The sequence below is a fragment of the Lontra canadensis genome, unplaced genomic scaffold, assembly GCF_010015895.1.
Source record: "Lontra canadensis isolate GAN:19392208 unplaced genomic scaffold, GSC_riverotter_1.0 scaffold10, whole genome shotgun sequence".
In the NCBI taxonomy this organism is placed as follows: Eukaryota; Metazoa; Chordata; class Mammalia; order Carnivora; family Mustelidae; genus Lontra; species Lontra canadensis.
Genome location: NW_022631004.1, coordinates 10221569 through 10246196, shown reverse-complemented (window position 1 = coordinate 10246196; position 24628 = coordinate 10221569). Strand labels below are relative to the sequence as shown.

At 42.0% G+C, this 24628-nt stretch overlaps 1 protein-coding gene across 1 annotated transcript; it reads left to right on the top strand.

The window, feature by feature from the left end:
- The first annotated feature begins 14563 nt into the window (after positions 1-14563).
- On the top strand, positions 14564-17201 carry POU4F2 (POU class 4 homeobox 2). Its single transcript, XM_032855911.1, has 2 exons — positions 14564-15664; positions 16106-17201. The coding sequence occupies exons 1-2, from the start codon at positions 15380-15382 to the stop codon at positions 17045-17047; spliced, it is 1227 nt and encodes a 408-aa protein (XP_032711802.1). The 5' UTR covers positions 14564-15379; the 3' UTR covers positions 17048-17201.
- Positions 17202-24628: the final 7427 nt, after the last annotated feature.

Genomic DNA, 24628 nt, shown 5'->3' with positions numbered 1-24628 from the left:
TCTACGGGATTATAACATCCTTGTTCAGTTTCTTATTATCCTCTCAATTCTCCCAAAGTTCATTATTCCCATAGTCTTCCAATATCTTCAAAAATTTCATTTTTTTATAATTATCTTTGTTTTAGTTCCTGCAATGGTAGCAAAAAACTGCTCAACAGAGTATTTCATAGAATCAGAAGATATTAGATTCAGAAATATTATCAATATTCTTACACATTGTACTCCTGGGGGCTCCTCCAGTAAGCTTCCCACCTTCTGAAATCATCAGATAAGGAGCAGTCACTGGTCTTTATGGGTTTTTTTTAAAGATTTTATTTATTTATTTGAGAGAGAGAGTGAGAGAGAATGAGCAGGGGGGAGGGGGAGAGGGAGAAGGAGAGGCAGACTCCCCACTGAGCAAGGAGCCTAATGTGGGACTTGATCCCAGGACTCTGGGATCATGACATGAGCTGAAGGCAGACACTTAACTGACTGAGCCATCCAGCCACCCAGTCCTTATGTTAAAAGGACTACTCTCAGAAAGTTTTTCAAAAAATTCCCTCACCATACCTTTCAACTGGGGCTTGGTCTAAAAATCCGTAAGTTTAGTAAGTATCCAGCCAATGGGTGAAATAACAGTCTTCCTTTCTTGTGGGATCCCTAAGTAACCATGAGTGATCTGTAGTAGTCTACCTCTCCTATCCCCAGCACAGCTATCTATTTCACACTGTCATAGGCATATTCTCATTCTCTCTCAAGCTATACTAGCATACTGCTTAATAGAGTAGGCACTCAATAAGCACTTGTCTAATAAGCAGTTGGGATGGAGGAAGAAATTCAGTTTACCCACATGTAAACAGTATAGTAATAAAATTACAAATTTTAACTATGGCTGAAATATCACTTTAGATTTTATCTGGACTTAGTATACTTGGTTTCATATTAAATCATTGTCTTTCTAGAATCAATATAAAAATATTGGTGGAGAAACTATGTGGAATAAGTAATTTGGACAATTAAGTTAATAATTTGAAAAAAAAATTTGTGTTAATTTAGCAAATTCAGTTTCAAATTAATTTTATGAGAGAACTATTTAGCTCTACATTTTCTTTTCACTATAGATTTTCTGTGACCATTCATTCTAAGTAGTAGCAAGAAGAATTTTCTAGTCTTTTGGGTTCTTCCATTATGAGCTTCAATTGAAGAAATATTTGAACGTCAATTAGTAACTTATAGTGAATTACTAAGTAAAGAATATTAAGAGATGTAAAGAGAAAAATATGGATCACATTATTCCTGCCATATATTAAAAGCATGCAACCAAACAATCTTATGTGTGTGGTTCACTGTCAAGACATTCATTGGTTGTTGAGTGAATATAAGTCAACATAGTAACACCAGTTTGCACTTGAACACTTACCATGAAATGTGATGTGATGTGATATGTGTGCAGTTGAATCCAATGTTCTTATCAAAGAGCCAGAAACTACCCTCCTGGACAATTGTGAGTAATTGCTTTGTTCCCTTCCCATCGCTGGTCCTTCCTCATCATGCTCTTATGGGTTTTTCTTTCTTTCTTTTTTTTTTTTTTTACATTTTCTAACTTTTCCATGTGTTTGCAGCTAATAGAGTGGTTAAAGATAGAAGTTACCACATCACCTTGAGCGTAAATGCAATCATCGTCGTATGTTATTGTTTTTCAATTAAAAACAACAATAACAACTAACTTATGGAAGGTCTCTAAGTATGTATCATCTAGGAAATCCAAGATAGAGAATGTAATGGATCCTGCCTCTGAGATTAGATATACTATTTTAATTCTTAATAAAGTGTCTTTTTCCTTTAAACTAAAATAATGTGCATTCTTTTCCCTAAATAAGAATTGGAAAGGATGAAAATAATGAGTCTTATAATAAACCTCTTCTTGTCCAGTCTCTTAGCTGCCTAGGAAGCATCTTGGTTCAGCTATAGGCAAAGAAAGGCTTATGCATTGCAGTTGAAATGATTTAGGCCATATTTAGAGGATCATTGTGTAAGATCCCCAGCTAAGTGTTTGATAAGAAAGGCTGGCTTCTCTGTATAAGCCTGTGAGCTTTTCCACATTTCAGAGATGTACTATAAAACTCAGATGGCTGAATATATCCTTCTCAAGTCAATTAAATACCATTTCTGATCTATAAATATTCACTGCAGCTGGTGATAGTGAATGAGTTCAGTTGATGGTTCAACTGATGGATCACTTAGTTACAGCACTTTAAATAAGAGATGCAATGAATCTTATATGAAAAAGTATGCAACCTGGGAAAGTTATAACTATAACTATATCTAAATCTATACACACATATAATTCTGGTAATAAAAGGAATAAAAGCTTATTGTAGACAATTTGGAAAATTTAAATCTCTCATGATGTAACACTTAAAATGAAATACGTTTTCACTGTTTTTGTATATCTATATACTTCCTCTGAACACAAAGAATCATTGTTTTGTATCAGGTTTTTTTTTTCAAATAATGTACTCTCACATGCCATTAAATATTCTCTGAAAATATTGTAGTGGTTGAACACTATTTAATAATATAGTTCTACTTCAGTGTATTAAATGATTTCTCCAATATCAGACATTTACTCTCATAAACAAGACTGCCTTTCATTTTTTGTTCATTTTTTATTCTTTTTTTGAGAGGTATTCTTAGAAGTAAGGTTCATAGAAGGAAATGAACTCTTTTAAGGTCCTTGATATGTCTTAATGAATGAATTTATATCCCAGTTACAGTCCTGCCATTCAATGGCATTTAGTCTGATGAGTTGGATAGGTCCTTGGATATAGATACCTCCTTGAAAAATACACAGGTTTTGTGTGTGTGTGTGTGTGTGTGTATTTGTATATGTAATACTCAGCTTTTTTGGTGTATATTATATCAAAGGACTTGTTCCATTTTCACTCAACTTCTTAAGGCCTTTCTATATAGTCATAAGAGACACTGCTTCTATCTGCTGCCTCTACTTCTCTGCCATTATAAACAACACCAATAGGAACATCTTCAAACATATTCCCTTTCGGATCTGTAGAAAATTTTTTGAAGTATAACCCAGCGGTGTAATTGGTAGACCAGAGGGTTTTTGCATGGTCTTTTTTTCTAAGGTGTGCCAGTTTCTTTTTATCAGTAGCCATCCAATAATCACATTTCCACCAATATGATGATATCCTTAATAACTTTTGGCATTATCTATATCTATAGATATAGATAATTTTATGACGATGATAGTCATAAAGTATTACTTCACTGTTTTATTTAACATTTGTCCTGTTACTTAGTAAGATTTGGCATCTCTGCAATCCTAGTTAGCACTAGATTTTGCTAACCTATAAATTGCCTATTGATATCCTTTGTCCACTTTTCTCTTAGATTTCTTTTCATGTTAGTTTGCAGGGGTGACTGGTATAATCTATCTTTTTTCCTTTGTAGCTTTTAGCCAATGCAAATGTTTTCTCTCAGTCTGCCATCTACCTTAACTTTCGGTCAGGTACTGAAAAGATTTAGAAAACAACAAGCATTAGTAATGTAATTACTAATTAGTAATTTCTAATTAGTAGTAATTTCTAATTAGTAATTGGAAATTGTAATGCACAACATTCATGTTACTTGCTATCATAATGATCATCCATTCAGTCAGTCAGTGAATATGTATCAAACACCTGCTCTAGAAAAGATGCAATGATAAGCATTTTGAGGCTACTGGAGAGGTTAAACATAGACCTTGCCTTCAGAAATCTCACAGTCTCACATAAGAGATCAGACAAGAAAAAAAAAAGAAGTATAGAAATGGAAAGTAATAAATACCTAAGTGAAATATTGATAAAGTAGTATGAGTCTGCAGGAGGTGGGTTGGCAGATAGAGCAGGTATCCAGATGGAGAAATTTAATAAATTGTGGGACTATGAAGCTGACTTCAGAAGAGATCAGAGTAATATAGTTTGGAGTAAGAGTAGAAGCTGTGAAATTGATGGAATTAACAGGGAGAAGCAAAACTAGAGTTGATAGATCCTTAAATAATCACTACCTTTCAGGAAATGGGAGAATAGCCAGGGGAAGGAAAGAGAAACAGTGTCTCAGAAGGTAGATATGCAGAATACTCTTGATTTGAGGAAAGAAACAGTATTGGACATACTCAGGCGTCCATACTGAGTATGTTTTTCTTTCAGAACTCATTAATTTTTTTGAGGAAATAAGTTAGAAATGCTGTTAAACTAGTAAGGTAAGCCTAGTTGCAAAAATTTGGGTTTCCCTGCACAAGATAAGGAATTTAACCAATAACAATAATATTATATATATAATATAATATAATATAATATATAATAAATATATAAAATATAATAATTAGTAATAATATTATATAATAATAATTAAGACCTTACTTCTCTGAATTTGTCTTTGAGATAATGAACAAATGATATATAAGCCCACTTTATCTATCTATCTATCTATCTATCTATCTATATAACTGCCTTGGGGAGATGAGCCATTGGGAAGCTTGTTTTATGGACAGGAAAGGGTAGGCAAAGAATACCAAGAAAGGACAGAGTCTTTAAACGATGATTCTGCTAAGGTTGACACATTCTGTCTTTTCAAATCATATCCTTAGATCCAAGCCAGTCCTTTTCAAGAAAGAGAGAATTGCCAGCCCTCACATTTTGCAGAGATTATTATTGATATTATTGTATTACTAGGTGATTATTGCATACAAGGAAATATGCTAAACCTTTCACATACAATATGCCATTTAATTCACTAAATAGTCTGGGAGAAGAATATACTATTATTACACACATTTTTCAGAGAAGCGAAATGAAAAGTGAAATCAATAACTGATAGAGCTAGCACAAAACTCAAAGTCTGAAGCCCATGCTTTTAGGAGAAGTACCACAGGATGCATAAACTACATGACCATCAGTGCGCTAAGGGACAGAACCATCAGTAGAGATTGAAGGACACTACACATTCTAGAAGTGACAAAGTGATTGGATGGTGAGAAGGAGACAGTGAGTGCAACTATCATTTCCAAAATTTGGTGGCAAGACTTTTGAGAGATACTGGAGAAAAGAGATTTAAAGGCAGTTTTTGTCTTATTTACATTTTATGGCCAAAGCTACTTGAATACAATTGTGGTATAGAAAAGATAGACTGGAGAAGTAGAATTGAAGATTAAATAAAAAGATTAAATTGATAGTGCAAGGTTCTGAAGGAGGGGAGAGGATGAAAAATCCTGAACACATGGAGGGTTAACTTGAGGAAGGATGCTAACACTTATGGCAGAATCACAGGAGGAGATGTTGGGTGAAAACATAGGAACAAATGATTGGATGGCAGTTGAAAACTTGAGGGAATGTGAGGTAGATAAACTATTTTCTTAGTAAACTATGGGGCAAAGTTGTATGTTCAACGTTGTGATAGAAGTAGAAATGTTGGCAATAAATTCTGTAGGGAATGAGATGGAGAGTCAATTAAAGGTGAGCAAAAAGAATACTGAGTGATAGAGAAAATAATGCTAAGGCTGGCCTATCAGTCAGGGTTTAGTTTCGAGTTGCAACAGAAAGTACTTCACCTATTTTAAGCAGAGAGAGATTTAATACAGGTAGATGCTTATAAATCTTTGGAAAGGCTGAAGTGGGCAACTCTGGGCTGAACTTCTAGGAATGACTCCCAGAACCATAGTGCCGCGCTAGCTTGCCTGGAAAGCTGTGAGCTCTACCACAATCAGGAAGGAGGGGAATAAGGAGAACATTGGAGAAGCACAGACCTCAGGAATATACCACTTTTTGCAGCACACAACTGTTGGCTGTAAAGTACCACTCCTCTTAGATTCACACCAATAGAGAAGAATTGATCCGTTCCTCTGACTCTCAATCACAGACAGTCCCAGAGCTGTAAGGGAGTCTGGGAAATATACTTTTCAGCTTTACAGACCACAGCAGAGGAAGGAACACCAGAAGAAGGTTGGAGATGATATTGAGTGCCAAGTTATTACAGAAATAAATAATATGTATTTATGTAATAGTGTGTATTTACCAGTAGTCTGTACGCAAAGGTGGAGAAATAGGTAGTTTGACAATGGAAAGATAAAGGAACAAAGAGATCAAGGTAACTAACAGGATTACTATAGAAATGGCTGATCTTGTGGTCCAGACCAGTGAATGGAGGCCAGGAGAAACCAATGAAATATGAGGATAAGAATATACCAGAGAAGCACTATGTTGATAATGCCTATTTTGGTTTTGCCTTTGAAAGGCAAAGAAGGGGTGTAATGAGCACATAGCATCATAAAGTAAAAAGCATTTGTGTTTTCAAGAGAGCTTAGTACTCTCAAATACAGCATTCTTGTCATGATGCTAGAGCTCTTTAATGCCTTACATGCACATTAGGAGAAACTGGTCAAGGCACAAAGGTATAATATATTCCAGAACACATGTTGGTTGAGTTATATCTTGATGATTTGTATACACATATAAAAGGAGAGAAAAGAAGAGGGAGGTGACGACACATACATGGGTACAAATACTGTATAATTCTACCATTGATTTGCACACTTTCGTATATATGAGATTTACAGACAGATCACAGGCCATATGTAAATTCACGAAAGGATAAATGTTTAAAGGTGAGTTTGTTGCCACTGTTGTTGTAATGTCCTTTGGCTGTATTAAAAAATTGAGAGTGGATGCCTACAAGGAATCTAACAGGTTTTCTATGCTCAACTCAAATTTATATAGCTAAGAAGTAATTATCATCCTTACACTCAACCTATTAGCATTTTTCCTTAGGTTTTTCTGTTTCTTACAAAAGGCATGTTGTTTTGTTTCTAATTCTTTGGGGAATGGGGAAGGAAGGAAGGAGGTTTCAAATTCTTTAAATGCAGAAGATTTGACATGGGCTGTAGGTCTCCACTTCCTGGTGGTTTCCCAGCAGATGCCTCAGCCATGACTTCATTGAATTCCAGTTGTATGTCTGCAAATCTCTCCTTTTGTAAGATTTCCCTTTATCTCTGAAAAGAGGCAGCGAAGTTTGCTTTCCTTTCCGCCAGTCTGCTTTGATTTCCTCCCAGTGCCTCCAAACGTCAACAGAGCACTCTAGGGGCAGTCCCATGTGTCTCTCAAATAAAATAAAGAAGAATATGCAGTGAAGATCAGAATGGAGTCACAGTATCTTCCTTCCCAACACCCTTTTTAATCATGCACCTAGTGCATGACTAAAGGTTCACTGCATGATTATGTGTAGAATAGTGCTCTAAAGACTTCGGACATAGAAAAATACATACTAGAAAGAAAATAAATACAATTTAGGTAACAGAAAAATACACTCACAATCTTTTTTTTTTTTAATCCAGAATGCAACTCTTTTGGTGAAGAAAGAGTACAAGAAAAAGCTTAACACTGAATCATTAAATGATGATTTTTTTTTTTAAATGACCACAAGGAGCAAGGAACAAACTGCTGTCTTTAGAGGGTCATTGTTTCGTGAAATACTGGTGGGATGGGAGTGTCTAACCAAAATCTATTACAGAGGCATGTATCTCTTATTACCTATAAATATTTGTCAATGAAGGTGGTTAATAGACAAGCCATCTGGTGCCCCTGATCTTCAGAATTTGATAAAGTCCGTATTGTTATTGCTCAAGAGATTTTTGTTGCATAAACTCTGACATGCAGTATATATGTTGATGGAAGAGGAAGGTCCAAGCTAACTCAGAGAATTAAAATATGCAGGTGGGGGGAAACAAGGAAACTCGTCTCCTTTGACAAATGCGCAGTCCTTGGTTAACTTCTCATTAGCAGTCTGCTCACATCTCATTCCCATTAAGAGTATTCCGTTTTCTTTGTCTAAAGTGTTGAGTGGTTATGAATAGTAAGGATAGACTATCTGTAATTATTTTTTAATTATTAATGGTTTTGTTAGATCCTTTCACTTTTACATTACATTTCTGTTAATGTGAGTTAAATCAAAATGTACTTCAGTTTCCAAGCTGTTCCCCAATGTATTTTTCATTCTTTCATAACATTACTTCAGATTCCTATAAGGTGTCTATGATAAAGCTCGTCTTTCTGGAGCCACCCACACCATGCTAACAAGTTCAGGGACTATTTTATTCTGCAAATCCGTTGGCCATAACATTAGTCAACACCAAATTTCCAAATTCCCAATGGTACCCAATGTCAGAGTCACAATATGTACAAAAGTAATTTCATCTTCACCTCTTCAAGCCTCTATTTTATTTAATGTCTCCAGATGAAGGTCTTTTGGCACTTCCTAGCTATGAAGATTCTCTATCAAATAGAAACCAAAGGACAGGAAACAATGAATGAGTCTGAAAGGAATAGGTATTCCAGGAAGAACCTAGTGTCCAGGGATTGTGGTCCAGCTAAATACCTTTAAGAGTAACTTACTCAGAACGAATATTCTAGTATTGTGCCTTAGGAAGATAATGCCACTAAAGGGAAAGAAAGAAAGAAATTAAAAAAAAAAAGAATTTCTCTGGAGAGAAGGGAAACAAGTCGACTTTTTAATCAATTTTTCCATCACCAGTAGAAGAGCACTTCTTGATGGTGCATTATTCCCTCAGAGAAATGGTCCTGGTTTGTATTTATCAAAGGGCCTGATTTCAGAGCTAGTATTAAGCAACTCACAGAGACTCAAGTAATAGCCCTAGTGAACAAAAAGAAGAGAGAACGGGTGAGGTGTTTTTTGTTTTTTTTTTTTTTTTTTTTTTTTTTTAGCGACACACAACCCTTAGCACCAGGGATTCTTGTACCGTTGTAGCTGGTGACTTCTGAAAAGAAATGTCACTAGATCAGCTCTGAGCAGTGGGAGCAAAGGGGGACCTAGTGCAGTACAAAATTCCCTGCTGAAATGGGGCGCACGACCCCCACGGAATCGATGAAGGGAGCTAGATCGTAGCCAAAAGCATAGAGTTAACATACACTGCACCGAACACGAACGCTACTAAAAATGACTGGATAAATTATGCAGAGGGATTTCTGGATTTCTTTCAAGTAATTAAGTTTCGATTTCTTGCATTTATTTTAGTTCCAGGAAGCGCAAGGCGCCATGGATTGCAAAAGTCTTCATTGATTGTTCCAATGCTTTAAGTTTGGTTTCGTGACTGGACTTAACTTTGGGACGAGGTAAACACACGGACCCAACAAACTCACTGCGAAGAAAAACAACAGTTTCGCTGGGACAAGTAAAGACACGGGTGGTGGCTGGTGGACTCAACGCGGAGGTCTCTCTCCTGCCCTACTCCCCCCGAACGTGGCCCGCCAGAGGGGGAGGGGAGCAGCATCTGTGCGTCTGAGCGAGTGTGCGTGAATGTTAGCACACACGTGTCTGCGTGCGTGGGTCGGTGAGCGTGTCTGGGTGCTTGGATCGGTGAGTGAGCGTGCAAATTCGCGCCCCCGCGCTCTAAGGAGCGCGGAACTGGATACCGAGGATTGAACCCTTCCCCCTGGTAGATTTTAATTTCTGGGCGCCTGTTGTGTTTGCTCCAAAGCTCGGTCGACTCTAGAAGGTCCAATCAGCTGTCCCCGCGTGCGCGTTCCTCGCCACACTCAGCCTCAGCATACTTACCAGGCGGAATCGTGAAGGCATCTAAGAGCCTGGCAGGCATCCTGCGGGCCTGGGGCTGGCTGTGTCCCGCGCCCCGCTCCTCCCAATCTGCATTTTTTTTTTTTTTTTTTTTTTTTTAAGAAATTGAGCTCCGCTTCTTTTCCCCACGCGGGGAAGAAGGAACGGTTACTTTCTTTACTGCTGTTCCTCCTCTCATCCCCTTGTCCCCTGCCCAGCCACCTTTCTCAGTCCGGAATTACCTAGAGAAAGCTCCACGTGGCTCCTTGGGTTACTGCAGGCCCCGGCCCAGTCGCGAGTCTCTCCCTTTCCCGCCAAAGTGCGCTCTCCAAAGCCCAGTTAGCCGCTTGCTTTTGTCCCCTTCCCTTTGCCCAGCTGGGAGGTTTACGAGTCCGAATTTCAATCTAGAACCGCCTGGGGAGTGCCGGAAACAGAGGTTTCCGGAGACACGTGCTGAACACTGGCAACGGGAGGTTGCGAGAAGGTGTTTAGCCAGGATAGCACCGAGAAGAGGCTGTGTCATCGGACAGAAGGGGCGCCCGGCATCTTTGGACAAAAGACTACTTCAAATCTCTAAGTGAGGGGTACTTGGGGCTCAAGGGGAGCCAGCGGAGACAGAAAGTTAGAGGAAAAAACAGAAGAGCAGCGTGGACGTGATCGGAAAGACGTTTGAACAAAGCGCCCCCATCACTCCTCCAACATAACCCCTGTCTCAGGCCGAATCAAACCCAGGAGAGCCCTCCTTCCGGGGCATTCCGTTCCGTGGCCAGTTCGCTGGGCGCTCCCAGGAGTCTCAGTTTCAGGGGTATTTCCCTCCTTTTTTTTTTTTTTTTCTTTCATCTCCTGGAAGAGCGAGGCCACGGAGGAGTTTAATCACCCCTTACCTTTCTGCCCCAAGCTACAAGTCCAGAGAAAGCTCAGAGGGTCTGATTTTATTCAGAATCCGGAGCAGAGGGACTTCCTTGAGGAGATACCATGGGGGTACACTTATCCTTTCCCTCTTTCCTACCCCAAACCTTGTCTACCTGCGATCGAAATGGTGCATGAATCGAGTCAGATCTGTCCTTTAAGAAATCTTCCCTGTAGTCCAACTCAATTCTGTGTGAAATACAAAGAAATCACACTGCCCTTATTAGATTAAAATTTAATAAAAACACATTAGGTCCGGTAAAATATGAATGCACGGCTTAAAATTTTAATAGTACATTAGGACCCAGATACAGGGTAGGACAGTGATTTCTCCCCTTGGGATGGCTGCCGGCGGATTTCGGGGTCGTGGGAGGGCGCCTACTGCAGGGACCCCGATGCCGCTGCCGGAGAGCTTGGGTGGAACCTCCAGCGACTCCTGGCCCGCCCAGAGGGAAGCTGGTCACATCTGTCTGCATCTGGCAGCTTATGGGACAGAAGCTATTGTCAAACAAAGAGGCTTGATGAGAAGAAAGGCTTTCCTCATGTAGTCACACATTTGATTCATTTTCATTTCTCTGCTTTTAAAAAATCACTTCTCTGTTTTCAGTTTATTAAGTAGGTCTGTAGGGATGCAGGGGCGCCAGTGCAGATAGCTACTTGGGTATAAGAGTGAATTTTGAGGTCATATGAAGATTTTGAATATTGGGCCGCTCACTCACACCCCTTGAGTCTGTCCCCAACTTTCCATTCTTTAGATGGCCTCCCCTACCTGGACGGCTGGAGTCTTCCTCGGAATGCGGCTTCCACACTCTCTGGAGCACTTTGCAGCAATGCCTGTGGGCAAAACCAAAATGGGTTTTATTGATATCACAATGAAGTTGGTATTCTGGACACTCCTGGAAGGAGACATCGCAAAATTGCAAATCCTGGTGATTAAGGAAGAATGGCATTATCTCTCTATTACAACACAATCACTGCTGTTTGTTTTTCACTATAAGTGGGAAAAGGAGAGATCTAACTCTGCTGTAACGTCCTTTCTTTTTTTTTTTTTAAAGTATGTGTTTTCTAGGGGTAATGGAATACAGGTAAATACACTCAAATTTCTCAGCTACATACTAATTTATCTCAACTTGGCAATTAGAATACAGAGCTTCCCCTTTTTCTTGTCTGGGTTTTAAAGTCACTGAGAAATCTCTGAGAGATTAAAAAAAGTTATAGTAAATTAATTTAATGATATATGGATTTGAGCCATCAGGACTATATTCTCTTGGGAGTTGTCTTGCTTAAAATAGTTTTAGTTGATCAATTCCATATCGAACAAAGTTTGTCCAGTCATTTCAACAGTGTCCTCTTTATTTCATGAATTTACCATACTACCTTATTTACCATATGAAGTGGTGACAAGTGTTTAGCATTTTGGAGATCAGTTGTCAGTTGCTATTAAAATCAAGATTAATTCATATTAACGATATGCATTTCTCAATACTCCCAGGTGACAACATACATTAAAACAACTATTGCAAGTAATTAAGCTCAATGAAGGGGGAGGGGACAGGGAGAGGTTCAAAACACCCCCAAATATTTGATTTTGCAATCCAAGTTCAGCAGACTGTTGCCACAATAATGCTTGGGAAACTCCTCAGGGTTGCTTTTCACTTTACATCTAATTAGGCACCTAATGAAAGAGAAGAATTTTTCCCCATGTGGTTTTTCTCCTTGATATTCTTATGCTTTTATTTAAACACATAAACACACTGTTTAGGAGGTACAATGCTCAAGTTTCTCCTGTGATTCAGTTAGTGTTATAATCTGGGGGGGGGGATGAGGTAGATGTAAGCATTTGTCTTCCTGTTATTTTCTTCCTCCACACTCAATTTAGCCCTATGGCCCTTACACAGTACTGACAGAAAACACACCCCAAATATTTAACTTTATTTAATATTTTTATTAGGCTTTAGAGATGCTCAACAGTTTACACTAATTAGACCATCCAAAGCCTTTTGAAGATTAAGCAAATTGGACAACCCTTGTTAATTAGAACATAATTTGAAGTTTGAAATTATATCATTGATGAAGTAGTCTAATTAGTATGACGATGTGTTAATGGACCAGGGAGACACAGCAACAGTGGAGTTTGGCGTGAACCTCTCCAAGGCTTGCACAAAAACCTTCCCTCCTATACCGACATTAATAAAAGATTTCTATAGACTTCAGCCTTTCCACGATGACATACAATTTATAGTACACACAATGCATTAGCCCATCGTGCTGCTCAATTTTTTCACTATTATGAAAACTAATAAATTCGTCAAGCTGAATTAAGCATACAAATCAGATGAGGCATAGCAGATTACACAGTGAAGCGCGGTGTCTCCCGAGCCTAAATGAAATTTCAATCTAATAATTCCTTCCTGGCCCAGTCATAATTTGTTTAGAGATGTTGTTCTACTTCTTTCAAAGCGCTATTCGCACTATAATTAAATGATACTCAAGCTTTTAACTTTGATTTATTTCATTTCTCGAAGCTTGAGACAGTGAGAGCTGTATAATGTCATTTTTTTTATTTCTTTGAAAATTACCGTAGCTGTTGTCGAGGTAGAAATTAAACACCTAAGCATTTACTTGAATCGTCCAGCGCTAGCCACATTCATTCATGTCAACACCCCCTGTCCAGTCTCATGTCTAGACTTCTCCGGTCTCATGCTCGGGAGCAGTACTGGTAGGAATCTCCATCTGCTACTATTTATTTTACTCCACATAGAGGAGGAAAAAGGCAAGTCTGGGGATAGCGCAGGAAAGCGCAGAGGGGTTAAGGACCGTGGACAGAGCTCGCCGTGCGCCCTTTGCCGCCGCCTTCCCAGTATTCTTTGGCGACTCCGGGCACTGTGCTCCCAACTTGAACCAGCCATGCCACTCGGTTGAGGTCATGGGTGAACCACGGCCCCTGCTCTCTGCAACCGCGGGGCTTCCGGGCGCAGACCACTCGAGGGCCCCTCTTCGCCACGCTCCTTTCCACTCTGTTTTGTCCCAGCGCGCGCCAGCGCCTCTCAGGCCTGCCGCCTGCTCTCGCACCTGCTCGCTTTCCCCAGGCACCGTGTGCCTGCACCTGCTCCCAGTCACCCCAGTCCGGGTCAGGCCACCCGCAGACTCCAGTGTCCGGGTCCCAGGGCCTTCTAACCCTCGCCTATACTCTGCTCCTTCCGCGCTCTGGGGAGATGACAGCAGCCCCTAACATCAAGGGAAGTAGAAGATTGGAGCGGGAAGGAGAAGAGGGTGTGTGTGTGTGTGTGTGTGTGTGTGTGTGTGTGTGTAGGAAAGGTTGTCTCCTGCTTTTACAATCGGAACTAAGAGTGTGTCCACGTCTAAGAAGAGTGGTCCACACTGGGACAAAAGTGCGAGCAAGGTGTTGGCTAAAAATAGGCTCTCTGCACTGAGCGGCTGTGGAAATGAAGATAAGTGGGGTTTGTGCCAACCCCCGAGGGCGTGTGTGTGCGTGTGTGTATGTTGGGGGGGGGTGTGTTCAGCAGCACATGCGCTCTGTGATCTCTGGCCCTGCCTCTCCCTCCATCAGTTGCCCCTTCCTCTTTTGATTGTGGCTAATGAAGAATAATAAAATGAGTGGCAGGATTTGCCAATGCAGCCGCCCAAGACCCAATTCACGCTGAACTTGGATACTGGGAAGAGGAGGAGGAATATCCGGAGGAAGAGAAAAGAGGGTGGAGAGGAGTGCGTGTCGGCTGGCGGGGGGGTAAAGTGGGGGGAAGTAGACAGGGTTGGGGAGGGGGGGAGTCGCATGCGCATAGGCGACCCGAGCTGGCTCCGTGGCCGTCCAATCCGCTGAGAGCTGAGAGAAACCGAGTGAGAGAAAGCCCTGCAGCCCTGTCGTTCGACCCCATGTCTCTTCGGCACCAGGCACCCGCTGGGCCGAGGGGGCGCCGCGCTGAGCGCCAACTGAGGCTTGCACCTGGCGGAAGCGCAGAGCAGCGCGGAGGAGCTGGGTCGGTGGCGGTTTCCGCGAACTCTCCTTCCGCGGGGAGTCGGAGATCGGGGTCACCTGCGCTGCGGGGAGGGGCGGGCCAAGTGGGGGTGGAGGCCTGGAACTTAGCGGTAAGCAGGAGGGGGGAAGCAGCCAGGTAAGACGTTCCTACTAGTCTAGGGAAAAATCAACCCACCCAACGCTGGCTTGCCCTCAACTTTATTTAAGAGTTTCTTTCCCGGAGTGGCGGAGACTAGGCGGAAGAAGCAGGAGGGGCTGGAGGCCGGCTTTTAGGGACTGCCCGGCGACTGGAGCGCAGACCTAGACAGTGGGGTGGGGTTGATCGGGGACACTAAAGAAAGTGAGAGCTGCGGGGCGCCGGGAAGGGGCGGAGGCCTCAACAAGCGGGAGGGGGCCGGAAGGGAGGTGGAGGGCGCAGCGGGGAGAGGGAGGCGGGTATCTGGAGAGCTGAACGGACCCGACTCGGGAGGGAGCAAAGAGAGAAGGGGCGACGCCAGAATCCAAGCAGGAGAAACCGGCACTTACTGGCAAGGAGGGCGGAGGCGCGCGGGAGGGAGGGAGAGAGGGCGGGGGTAGGGGCAGGCTCGGGGAGAGGGGAGTATAACTCAGCGGCCGCGAGGCGCAGGGGCAGTTTCGGGCGGCCAGGTCTGCAGCCAGCTCCTAGAGGAGCCCAGCAAACCCTTAATCTGACGGCGGAGCCAGAGGAGGAGCGCATAGTCCTGGCAAGGAGCACAGAGCTGGGAGTGGTGGCGGGAGAGCGCAACTTTGCACTGCCCTTCCCTGCTCCTGCTCTCACCCAGCACTTCTTAAGAGGGTCCTGGCAGACGGGACCTGTGAGTGCGCTACGGAAGAGCTCCCGGGCGGACCGGGAAGATGATGATGATGTCCCTGAACAGCAAGCAGGCGTTCAGCATGCCGCACAGCGGCAGCCTGCACGTGGAACCCAAGTACTCGGCACTGCACAGCGCCTCGCCCGGCTCCTCCGCGCCCGCGGCCCCCTCAGCTAGCTCCCCTAGCAGCTCGAGCAATGCTGGCGGCGGTGGTGGCAGTGGCGGGGGCGGTGGAGGCCGTAGCAGCAGCTCCAGCAGCAGTGGCAGCAGCGGCAGCAGCGGCGGGGGCTCCGAGGCGATGCGGAGAGCGTGTCTTCCAACCCCACCGGTGCGTATTTCTGCATAATCACCGCTTAAAGGCACATTTTGACAGCCCCCTTTATCTGCTTGATGTTTTTTTCATGTCTGCACAGCAAATCACCCCACACCTCCAACCAATTTCCCCCCTCTCTCTCTTATGTATTCAGCGGGTCTTTTCTTTCATATTAATTTTTATGACCTGGGATGTTGCCTGTGCGCGTGTTGTGTTGTGTTGTTTGCAGGCTCACTTTCCTCCTCCTCGTGCACGCTCGGTTTTTCTGTGACTTCCCTCCTCTCCGCCTCACCTGCTACTTTCAGGATTATTATTATTATTGTTATTATTATTATTTCAACGTTTTGGGAATGTTGTAGACGCGGCGGTGTTGTCGAGCGCTGTGCCGGGGCTTCCGGAGAGAGTACGCACAATTCCCTGCTGAGCGTAATGTGTGCCTTTTACTTGCAATTGCAGAGCAATATATTCGGCGGGCTGGATGAGAGTCTGCTGGCCCGAGCCGAGGCTCTGGCGGCCGTGGACATCGTCTCCCAGAGCAAGAGCCACCACCACCACCCGCCCCACCACAGCCCCTTCAAGCCGGACGCCACCTACCACACCATGAACACCATTCCGTGCACGTCGGCTGCCTCTTCTTCGTCGGTGCCCATCTCGCACCCATCTGCGCTGGCGGGCACGCACCATCACCACCATCACCACCACCACCACCACCATCAGCCACATCAGGCGCTTGAGGGCGAGTTGCTGGAGCACCTGAGTCCCGGGCTGGCCCTGGGTGCCATGGCTGGCCCCGACGGCGCCGTAGTGTCCACGCCAACTCACGCGCCGCACATGGCTACCATGAACCCCATGCACCAAGCAGCGCTCAGTATGGCCCACGCGCATGGGCTGCCCTCACACATGGGCTGCATGAGCGACGTGGACGCCGACCCCCGGGACCTGGAAGCATTCGCAGAGCGCTTCAAGCAGCGACGCATCAAGCTGGGGGTGACCCAGGCCGATGTGGGCTCCGCGCTGGCCAACCTCAAGATCCCTGGCGTGGGCTCCCTTAGCCAGAGCACCATCTGCAGGTTCGAGTCCCTCACGTTGTCGCACAACAACATGATCGCGCTCAAACCCATCCTGCAAGCGTGGCTCGAGGAAGCCGAGAAGTCCCACCGCGAGAAGCTCACCAAGCCCGAGCTCTTCAACGGCGCAGAGAAGAAGCGCAAGCGCACCTCTATCGCCGCGCCAGAGAAGCGTTCGCTGGAAGCCTACTTCGCCATCCAGCCGAGGCCCTCCTCGGAGAAGATCGCCGCCATCGCGGAGAAGCTGGACCTTAAGAAAAATGTGGTGCGTGTCTGGTTCTGCAACCAGAGGCAGAAACAGAAAAGAATGAAATATTCTGCGGGCATTTAGGAGACCCTCGGCCTCTCCAGGGACAGCCCCTCCTCATCCCCTCTTTTCCCTCCCTCTCTCTTTCCTGCCTCTGTTCTTTCCACCTTTGGCTACCAGAAACAATTCCAGTAAATGTGAATAAGGAGAAAGCGAGAATTGGAGAGCGAGCGAACGAGCGAACGAGCTAGCAAATGAGCCCAAGCCCGGTGAGAATGTGAAACCATTTCTCAAAGGAGAGAAAAACAAAAGAAGGGATTAGTCAAGTTGTAGCAAAGTTGTCCCTTTTAACCCCACCCCGTCCGGAAAAGGCACCTCGGCTTCTTCCCAAGAAGTCTGGAGCTGGCTGTTTGCAGAAAGGCAGACGAGACAGCCTTTTAAAAGGCCCCCAAAATGATCAAGTAAGATTTGTTTTTATTTCTAAAGACATCACCCTTGTTCAAGTTTAAAAGTACACTTTGCAGCTATTTTTCAGAAATAGAAATCGATTCAGGACTGAAATTTTAAACTAGAGTTGATGCTTAATGTGATAGAGACATCTCTAAAGTATTTTGAATTAAAAAAAGATGGCAGATTTTCTGCATTTACACTGTATATTATATATATATTTTTATTGTGGTTCTTACCCCCTTCTTCCTTCTCTGAAGTGTTAATGCTTAAGAAAGGAGTCGCGCCTGCTGTGTTCACTGATCTTGAAAGCTATTATTAGATTATTGCCGAACAACCCTCTGTAAATTATTAATTTATCTCTCTAGCAACTTAATTTGTGCACATTCTAATTAATTAAACTTCTTTAGTCTAACAAAGGGGGGAAATGTATGGCTAGTGGAGTTAAACAATTTTATGTTTCATGAGTTCACTGAATTTTTATGGCTTTCCTCTTATACTGTGTTCCTTTGGCCCATTTGTATATTCTCACTTTGAATGATGATTGTTTTTTCTTTGTTTTTACTGGTAGTGTTCTGATTTGTGAGTCAACACTCAGTAATGGATGTCTTAATTGTGTAGACCTGATTCACTGTCTAAAGTATTGTTTACTTTGTTACATATTTAATGGGGATTCCCACATTGTCCCCACTACACATGCTCTCTCACTCACCCTTACACACACACACACACACACACACACACACACGCCTCTAATGGAAGAGAAGAAGTGAAGCAGTTGGAAGCATGACTATGATGCATCATTTTCTAGCTTTAGGTGCATTTGCCACTTGGTGTTTGCCCTTCCAGATGCTAAGATTTCACCAAGGTATTTCAATCATCTTGTTTTGAACTGCTTTATTGACTACATTTTAACATTTACAAGAATCCTTCAGTTTTTCCTTTTGGAGGTTTGTTTGTAGAAAAACTAATCTGAACTATAAGAAAGACAGTGCACTGCTTGTAAATTCACATTGTTTGGTAGAATTCTTTTGGAACAAAAAAAAATAGGTACATGGTGACTGGTACCTTATCTATTGTAAATATTCCATTCAAATGATGCACATATAGATATATTCTTACAAATTTTGCTGTATTGCTGTTCTATTTGAGACTCTTTGAAGTCTTGAGTTCTGTATATGAGCTGGTTTCTTGTTTTTTTTGTTAATAGATGGTTTATTTACTATGGTAATGTATTAAGTTATTTTTGGTGTTGTTTGATTGTCTTTCATTGAAAAGATGATTTTAATGTTTTATTGGCAAAGTATGCTGCTTTTTTCATTAAAATATACTATTAAAATTAAATGGCTTTTAAAATGTGATGCTGTTTTCAGTCATTTACATGGAATTATTTTGATAGGGGATTTTTTAAAAGCAGAAACATTTTGATGGCTTATTATAGAGTTGTTATCATAGTGTGATTTGGAATTTTGTAGGGGGTGTTTCTCCAGGAAGGTGTAAAAGAACAGGGTTTATAATAGTCTTCTAATAGCTAGAGCTCATCTCATGGTGTGCTTTGCTTTTCTGTCCAAGATGAGATTGTGATATTTGGCTCTAAATACATCTCTTGGAATCTCTATTCCAGATCTGCAATAATTCTGCAAAGAGAATCTTTGTGAGCAGAGACATTACTTGAGAAAAGGAGGAAAGAAATTCAGTTTAGTCTTCAGCAACACTGGGAGACTGGGTGTGGCAAGAGGCCTATTTCTGGGAGTAGGACACCCTGGTTTAGGCCTAGGGGCTGGCCCACCATAATTCTCAGTTCAGTCACCAGCCCTGGAGAGCAGTGGCCCAACCAGAGCAGGAAGCACCTCAATTACTGGGTTATGAAATAAAGTACATCTCTGTCTCTCTCTCATTCTCTCCCTCCATTTCCATAACTTTTACACAAACTTGTATTTGCAATAGGCAGTGTGGGTTAAGGAAGAAATTCTGGATGGTTAGAAGGAGTAGACTTTTTGCGCCCTTCCTATCACTCAATCAGACACCAAAGTTGGTGGAATCTAATGGTGGTCTGGCACAAAGAAATTTTGTCCTTTGATATACAGACTTTAAAAATTTTAATCCTGGTTTAAAGATATCTTCTCACGCATTTTAATTTTGATCCTGGTTTAAAGGTATCTTCTCACCCATTTTAAGAAACATATTAGGTTTTCAAAGTTTTCTTTCTTTTTTTCCAGGAAAGCTCTGGTTTAGATATTTACATTGTTAACAACAAGAACATCTTACTAATCTATAGATCCAACAAGAGGAAGGAACCAGGGGATCCTCCAGGGGGAAATTCTGCTACTCTGAGCTGTGACCTAATATGGAACTGTTTGGCGACCTTTCTTATTTTGAAGATAAGGTTAGGAAATGTCCCATGAGTCAATGAGAATTGTTAGAGTGGCTCAAGTTAGGATTAAATGTTGTTAGAGAACATTGTGATGTTCAGATGTAACAAAAATAACTGTGAGAGTTAGTGGATAATAAGTGGAGGGACTTCTTTTTCTACAACTTAATTAAAGAAGACACCAGAAGAGACAGAATCTATGTGTCCATGTAGAAATGATGAGATATATTGTATAGATGCTTAAGGAAATATTGAAAGTTGTAGGGATTTGAAAGAATTGTGAATCCAGATATAGTGATATTGGTGGTTTAATTTTATTCTTATATTTTGGAGGTTGGAAGTCCCTTCTTCTACGTTATTATCTATTCTTAGGTTCAGTTTTCTTGAAGAGTCTTTTCAAATAGCCAGCATTTATCTCACTACACTAGGTCCTGGTTTCAGCACCACGGATAGTAACCACATTACTTTGTCCTATTCCAGCACACATTTGACCAAGCAGTGTCAGCCAGCTGGAGAACTTTCTGCTTTCTTACTTTTTCCAGAGTAAATGAATTAAGTGGCTTGAGTGTGTAGCAAGCCAGGTTTTCTGATTTAGGATTAAACTTATCTTCAATAAATAACACCTTTTCCTATGTAACTGTTATCTAAGTCTAGGATATGTGCCTTAATAGAAAGGGGAGTCATAGAAGAAAGACAGGTGTGCTAGTGTTTTTTTCTACAAATACGACATCTTTAAGTGAAGAAAGAAATCCTGTGAAAGAAGTCAAAATTAAGAAATATATTGAACAAAAATAAAATAGGTATACTTTTAGTGTATTTGAAGTACATGGTAACTTTTGTGTATGCATGTTTGTCCAAGATTTACATGAAAAAAAAAGACATAATAACAGCAACTATCCATTCACATCAACAGTTGAGAGTGAAGACCTGTATTTCCCCTCTCACTCACCAAGTATTTTTTGTCTCCCATGTTCCTGCACTTTTAAAACTGTATAAGTTTTAAGTACATCTTCTCTACATTGTTACAAAGGTAAAAAAAGAAGCTCTCTTGCCTACAAGATGGAAATTATATCCATTATTTAAGCCTACTTAAATGTGTTTGTTTTATGGGAAAATCAGAATTTTAAAAAAGAAATATTCTAAAAGTTTTTATTAATGAGAGTCACAGGGACATATCAAAACAAACCAAAGGAATTTGGAGAGAAGAGGATTGATCTTAAAGAAGAAGTTAAAGGTAAGAACAAAATGAATCTGGTATAAATTATTGAGAAATATTTATTTAGTACTGACTTTCAAAATACTGAAATGGATAGATAGCAAATTACTGCTGAAGAGCCTTGTCATATCAATCAAATCCATTGGCATTAATAACTCATTTCCAAACTTTTCTCTTCAAGGTCCACAATAATTACTACTTAATTAGAAAGAGATATTTTATGAATTGACTTAGCAGCACACATGGTCATCCACAATTTGACATTTCAGAACTATACAATTTATTTCTTAAAACTTCTCCAAAGGCAATTGATCCAATCTTTTTGTGCATTGTGATCATTTAAGTCTAAACAAGAATGAATAAATGTCCAACAACAAAGATCATGTAAGGCCTGGTTGATATCTGAGTACTCTCTACATCAATTGTATTCTGATATTATCCAGAAAGAGTGCAGGTTTCTTTGGATATTTGACATTAAATCAATTGGTCAATTCTTCATCAGATTATGTCTCATTGACACATAGCTTGGGGAAAAATAATGGAAATAAGAAAAAGCAAGTGAAATAATTAGGATTTATGTTCAACATAATGTTCTTCAATTTTCTATAAAACATACTTTAAAATAAATAACAAACATAACTAAGTCTTTTCTCTGTCAAGGACAGATTCTGAGGCCTCTCTTTGCCAAGGGACTTGGAATTTGGGTTGTAAAAATGCTTTATTTCAAATTTTAAATGAATTCATTTTGGTCTATCAGGGACACTCTTGAAGACATGGTAGAAAGGACATTAAAAAATTCACTTGATTTTAAAAGGCATATTGTTCAGAAGATGAAGCTCAAAATTTTCCAAGCAAGCCATGACTGCAAGTTTAGAAATAAACATTTTAAATTATTTGGTGAAAACAATTTATACTCCAGGTAAAAGGTGCACATTAAAACTCAAAACTGTACTTCACTGTTCATTTGGTCTTGGAGGGAGGGGCTGCAACACAAGGCTAAGGAAAAAAAAGTTAGATTGGTGTTCTGATAGGACAAAAAAGAAGACAAAGGTTCCCAGATAGTTATGATGATAGAAATGTTCCTGAAGTCTACATTTGTCAGAAGACAGATTTATGGCAATGAGAAAAAAAAAATCACTAAATTTTTCCTGCTTTGCCCCTTTAAAGGAGCCTTTCACAGTACTGAAAGGCTATTATGAGTGAATTAATAAATTACACAGCAAATTATTAAATCCAGATAATTACAAGGAATAAGTAAGTAATCATTAGTTATCTCAGCTAATTACTGTGGGTCAGAGCCAGCCGGAATGTGAAATCCTCCTCGGGAATTGAAATTAACTTTGCACAGTGAGTCTCTCTGCTTGACATCCCCAGTCTGTAGGCACATGGCAGCTCCCTTGTGAGCTAGTCTTTCTATTTAACTTGGAGAGAATAGAAATAAAATTAAGTGGCAATGTGATAATAGGAAGCTGCTCAGAAAGCAAACTGTGGGTTTTATTCTGTACTTTCCAGGCCTGGAGATGAAAAGCTTTATTTACCTCAGTTTCAAAAAAAATTTAAAGCACCCTTGTTGAGATAGACTCCCTGAACACACACACACACACACACACACACACCACACAATCTATAGTCATCTGGTATGACAATCAGATTAACAACACATATAGAAGGCTCAAGAAGAAAAAATGTTTTGAGTTGTGTGTGTGAGAGAGTGAAAGAGATAGAGAGAGGGAGGGAGGGAGAGAGAGGTGGGGGGGTAGCAGTGAGAAATAAAGAAATAAAATGAAAATATTGCTCTTTGCTTTCATCTCACAGAGTAGAAAGGCTGTCGAAAAGTGCAGCCCAGTTTAATAATCTGTTTGTTTTGTTTGGGTAACAATATGCTTTCATCTTGCCACAGGAAGAACCAGCTTAGTGCAAATGTTGTCTCTCGTTGATCTTTCCACCAGATGCTTCAAGAACTGATGTCACCTTTTTTTCTTTTTTCATATAGCATCACTTTCCAAAGCCAGCCTCCACTACTCTCTCCCTCCACTCCCACTAACCCCCCAAGGCCTTCTCGAAGGGCAGAGAAGACAGCCAAGCCTGGTGCCTGTTGGAAGTGGAAAATGTATCTGTGTGATAAAGTGATTGTGTGTATCACAGGGTTGGGAAAGACTGGACACATGAAGAAAACTGCTGTTAATATATTAAAATGAGGGGGGAAATCTAAGAGCTTTTTTTTTTTTTATCAATTGCAATTAGATGGACAGTCTTTCTGCTCATTCCCTGCTCTAGTCTGGGATGATAATAAAAATTTAATGAAGCCTGGGACGAGCAGAAAGATCTGTCTAGGGACCGTGGAATAGAATATTTTAACTGTACATTTATACCAACTGTCTGGCTTCAAAGACGTGACTGCTTTTAATCTCGAATTAGAAAACCACAGATTTGAAATTAAATATTAGATACCCTCGGATCCCCTTCCTTTCTGAAATATTGTCACGACTCTGTTTTCCTCCATTGGCCCATAACACACATATCTTAGGTCTCCAATTACATTTCCGTGAATAATAGATGGCTTTGATAGGGTGCAGTATTCTGGTGCTTTTGTTTTTTTTTTTAATAGAGTTAATGCAATATTAATTGGCCGTAGATGTTATAAGAATGCACAGCCCCCTTTTCAGGAACAAATCGATGAGATAGGGATATGAGAGTCAGCGAAGGCGAAGGCTTTTCCCAGCCTAGGTCATTTATTTGTGGAGGGGACCTTCTTAGAGATTTGGGTAAGTGGAGGCTGCTTTGAGTTCCGAGGCCTTGGCTGCATAGGCTCCGCAACCTGGAGAGAGGACCGCGGGTGAAAGCGGAGGTACAGAAAGGGAACTGTGTGTGAGAGAAGCAGGGGTGGGGAGAGCGATTACCGAGACGCTTTAGTAGCTTTTCAAGGCTAAGGCTTCGCGTGCGCCTGGCCGGCTCTGGCCAGGATCCTCGCACCCACAGCTCTGGCTTACCACCCCTTTGCACCTGCTGGCTTTGGGTTGCATGCCAGCCCCAACTCCCCTCTCCTCCAGTTCCGGGTGCACCTTGGTGAGAAGCTGGTCGCGAATGGGTGAGGGTTAGAGTCCATAGGAGTCGGGGTGGGGGGCAGAGCCGTCCACCCGCGCTGGACACGTTGCTCTGGCCCCCAGTGGCCCCCAGAGCCTGGGGGAGACGGCGGCTTGCCAGGCGCGCAGCCAGGAACCCGCGAGAAAGAGAGGCCCGGCCGCCTCGCCCCCTTGCATTTTACTAATCACGTCTATTTAAATTCTAGCGCGGTCCGCCGCGCTCTCACCGGGAAAGCTCTGGAGAACTGGACCCATCAATTATTCTGAAAAAAATCCCAGACTACGTGAGGCTTCCAGCCTGCGGGAGGGAGGCGGCGGGAGGAGGTGGAGAACTTAGCCCCTGCTCTTCTACCGTTCTCTCCACCTTTCCCAGCGCGGATGACTTGCTGTACGCTTAACTTCAGGGTTCTGGGGCCCAAAGGAGCTAGTGCACCTTCTGAAGGTTTGCGCTTTTGTGGACCGGGAGGGGAGGTGGTTGGCGTAGACTGGGACCTGGCCTAGCTTTCCCTTCGACCAGTGTGTTGAGTCCTCTGCAGCCAGGTCTGATA

Coding starts and splice junctions, on each gene's coding strand:
- POU4F2 (XM_032855911.1), top strand. CDS start 15,380: ATGATGATGATGTCCCTGAACAGCAAGCAGGCGTTCAGCATGCCGCAC. Junction 15,665..16,105: donor CGTGTCTTCCAACCCCACCG/GTGCGTATTTCT, acceptor TTGCAATTGCAG/AGCAATATATTCGGCGGGCT.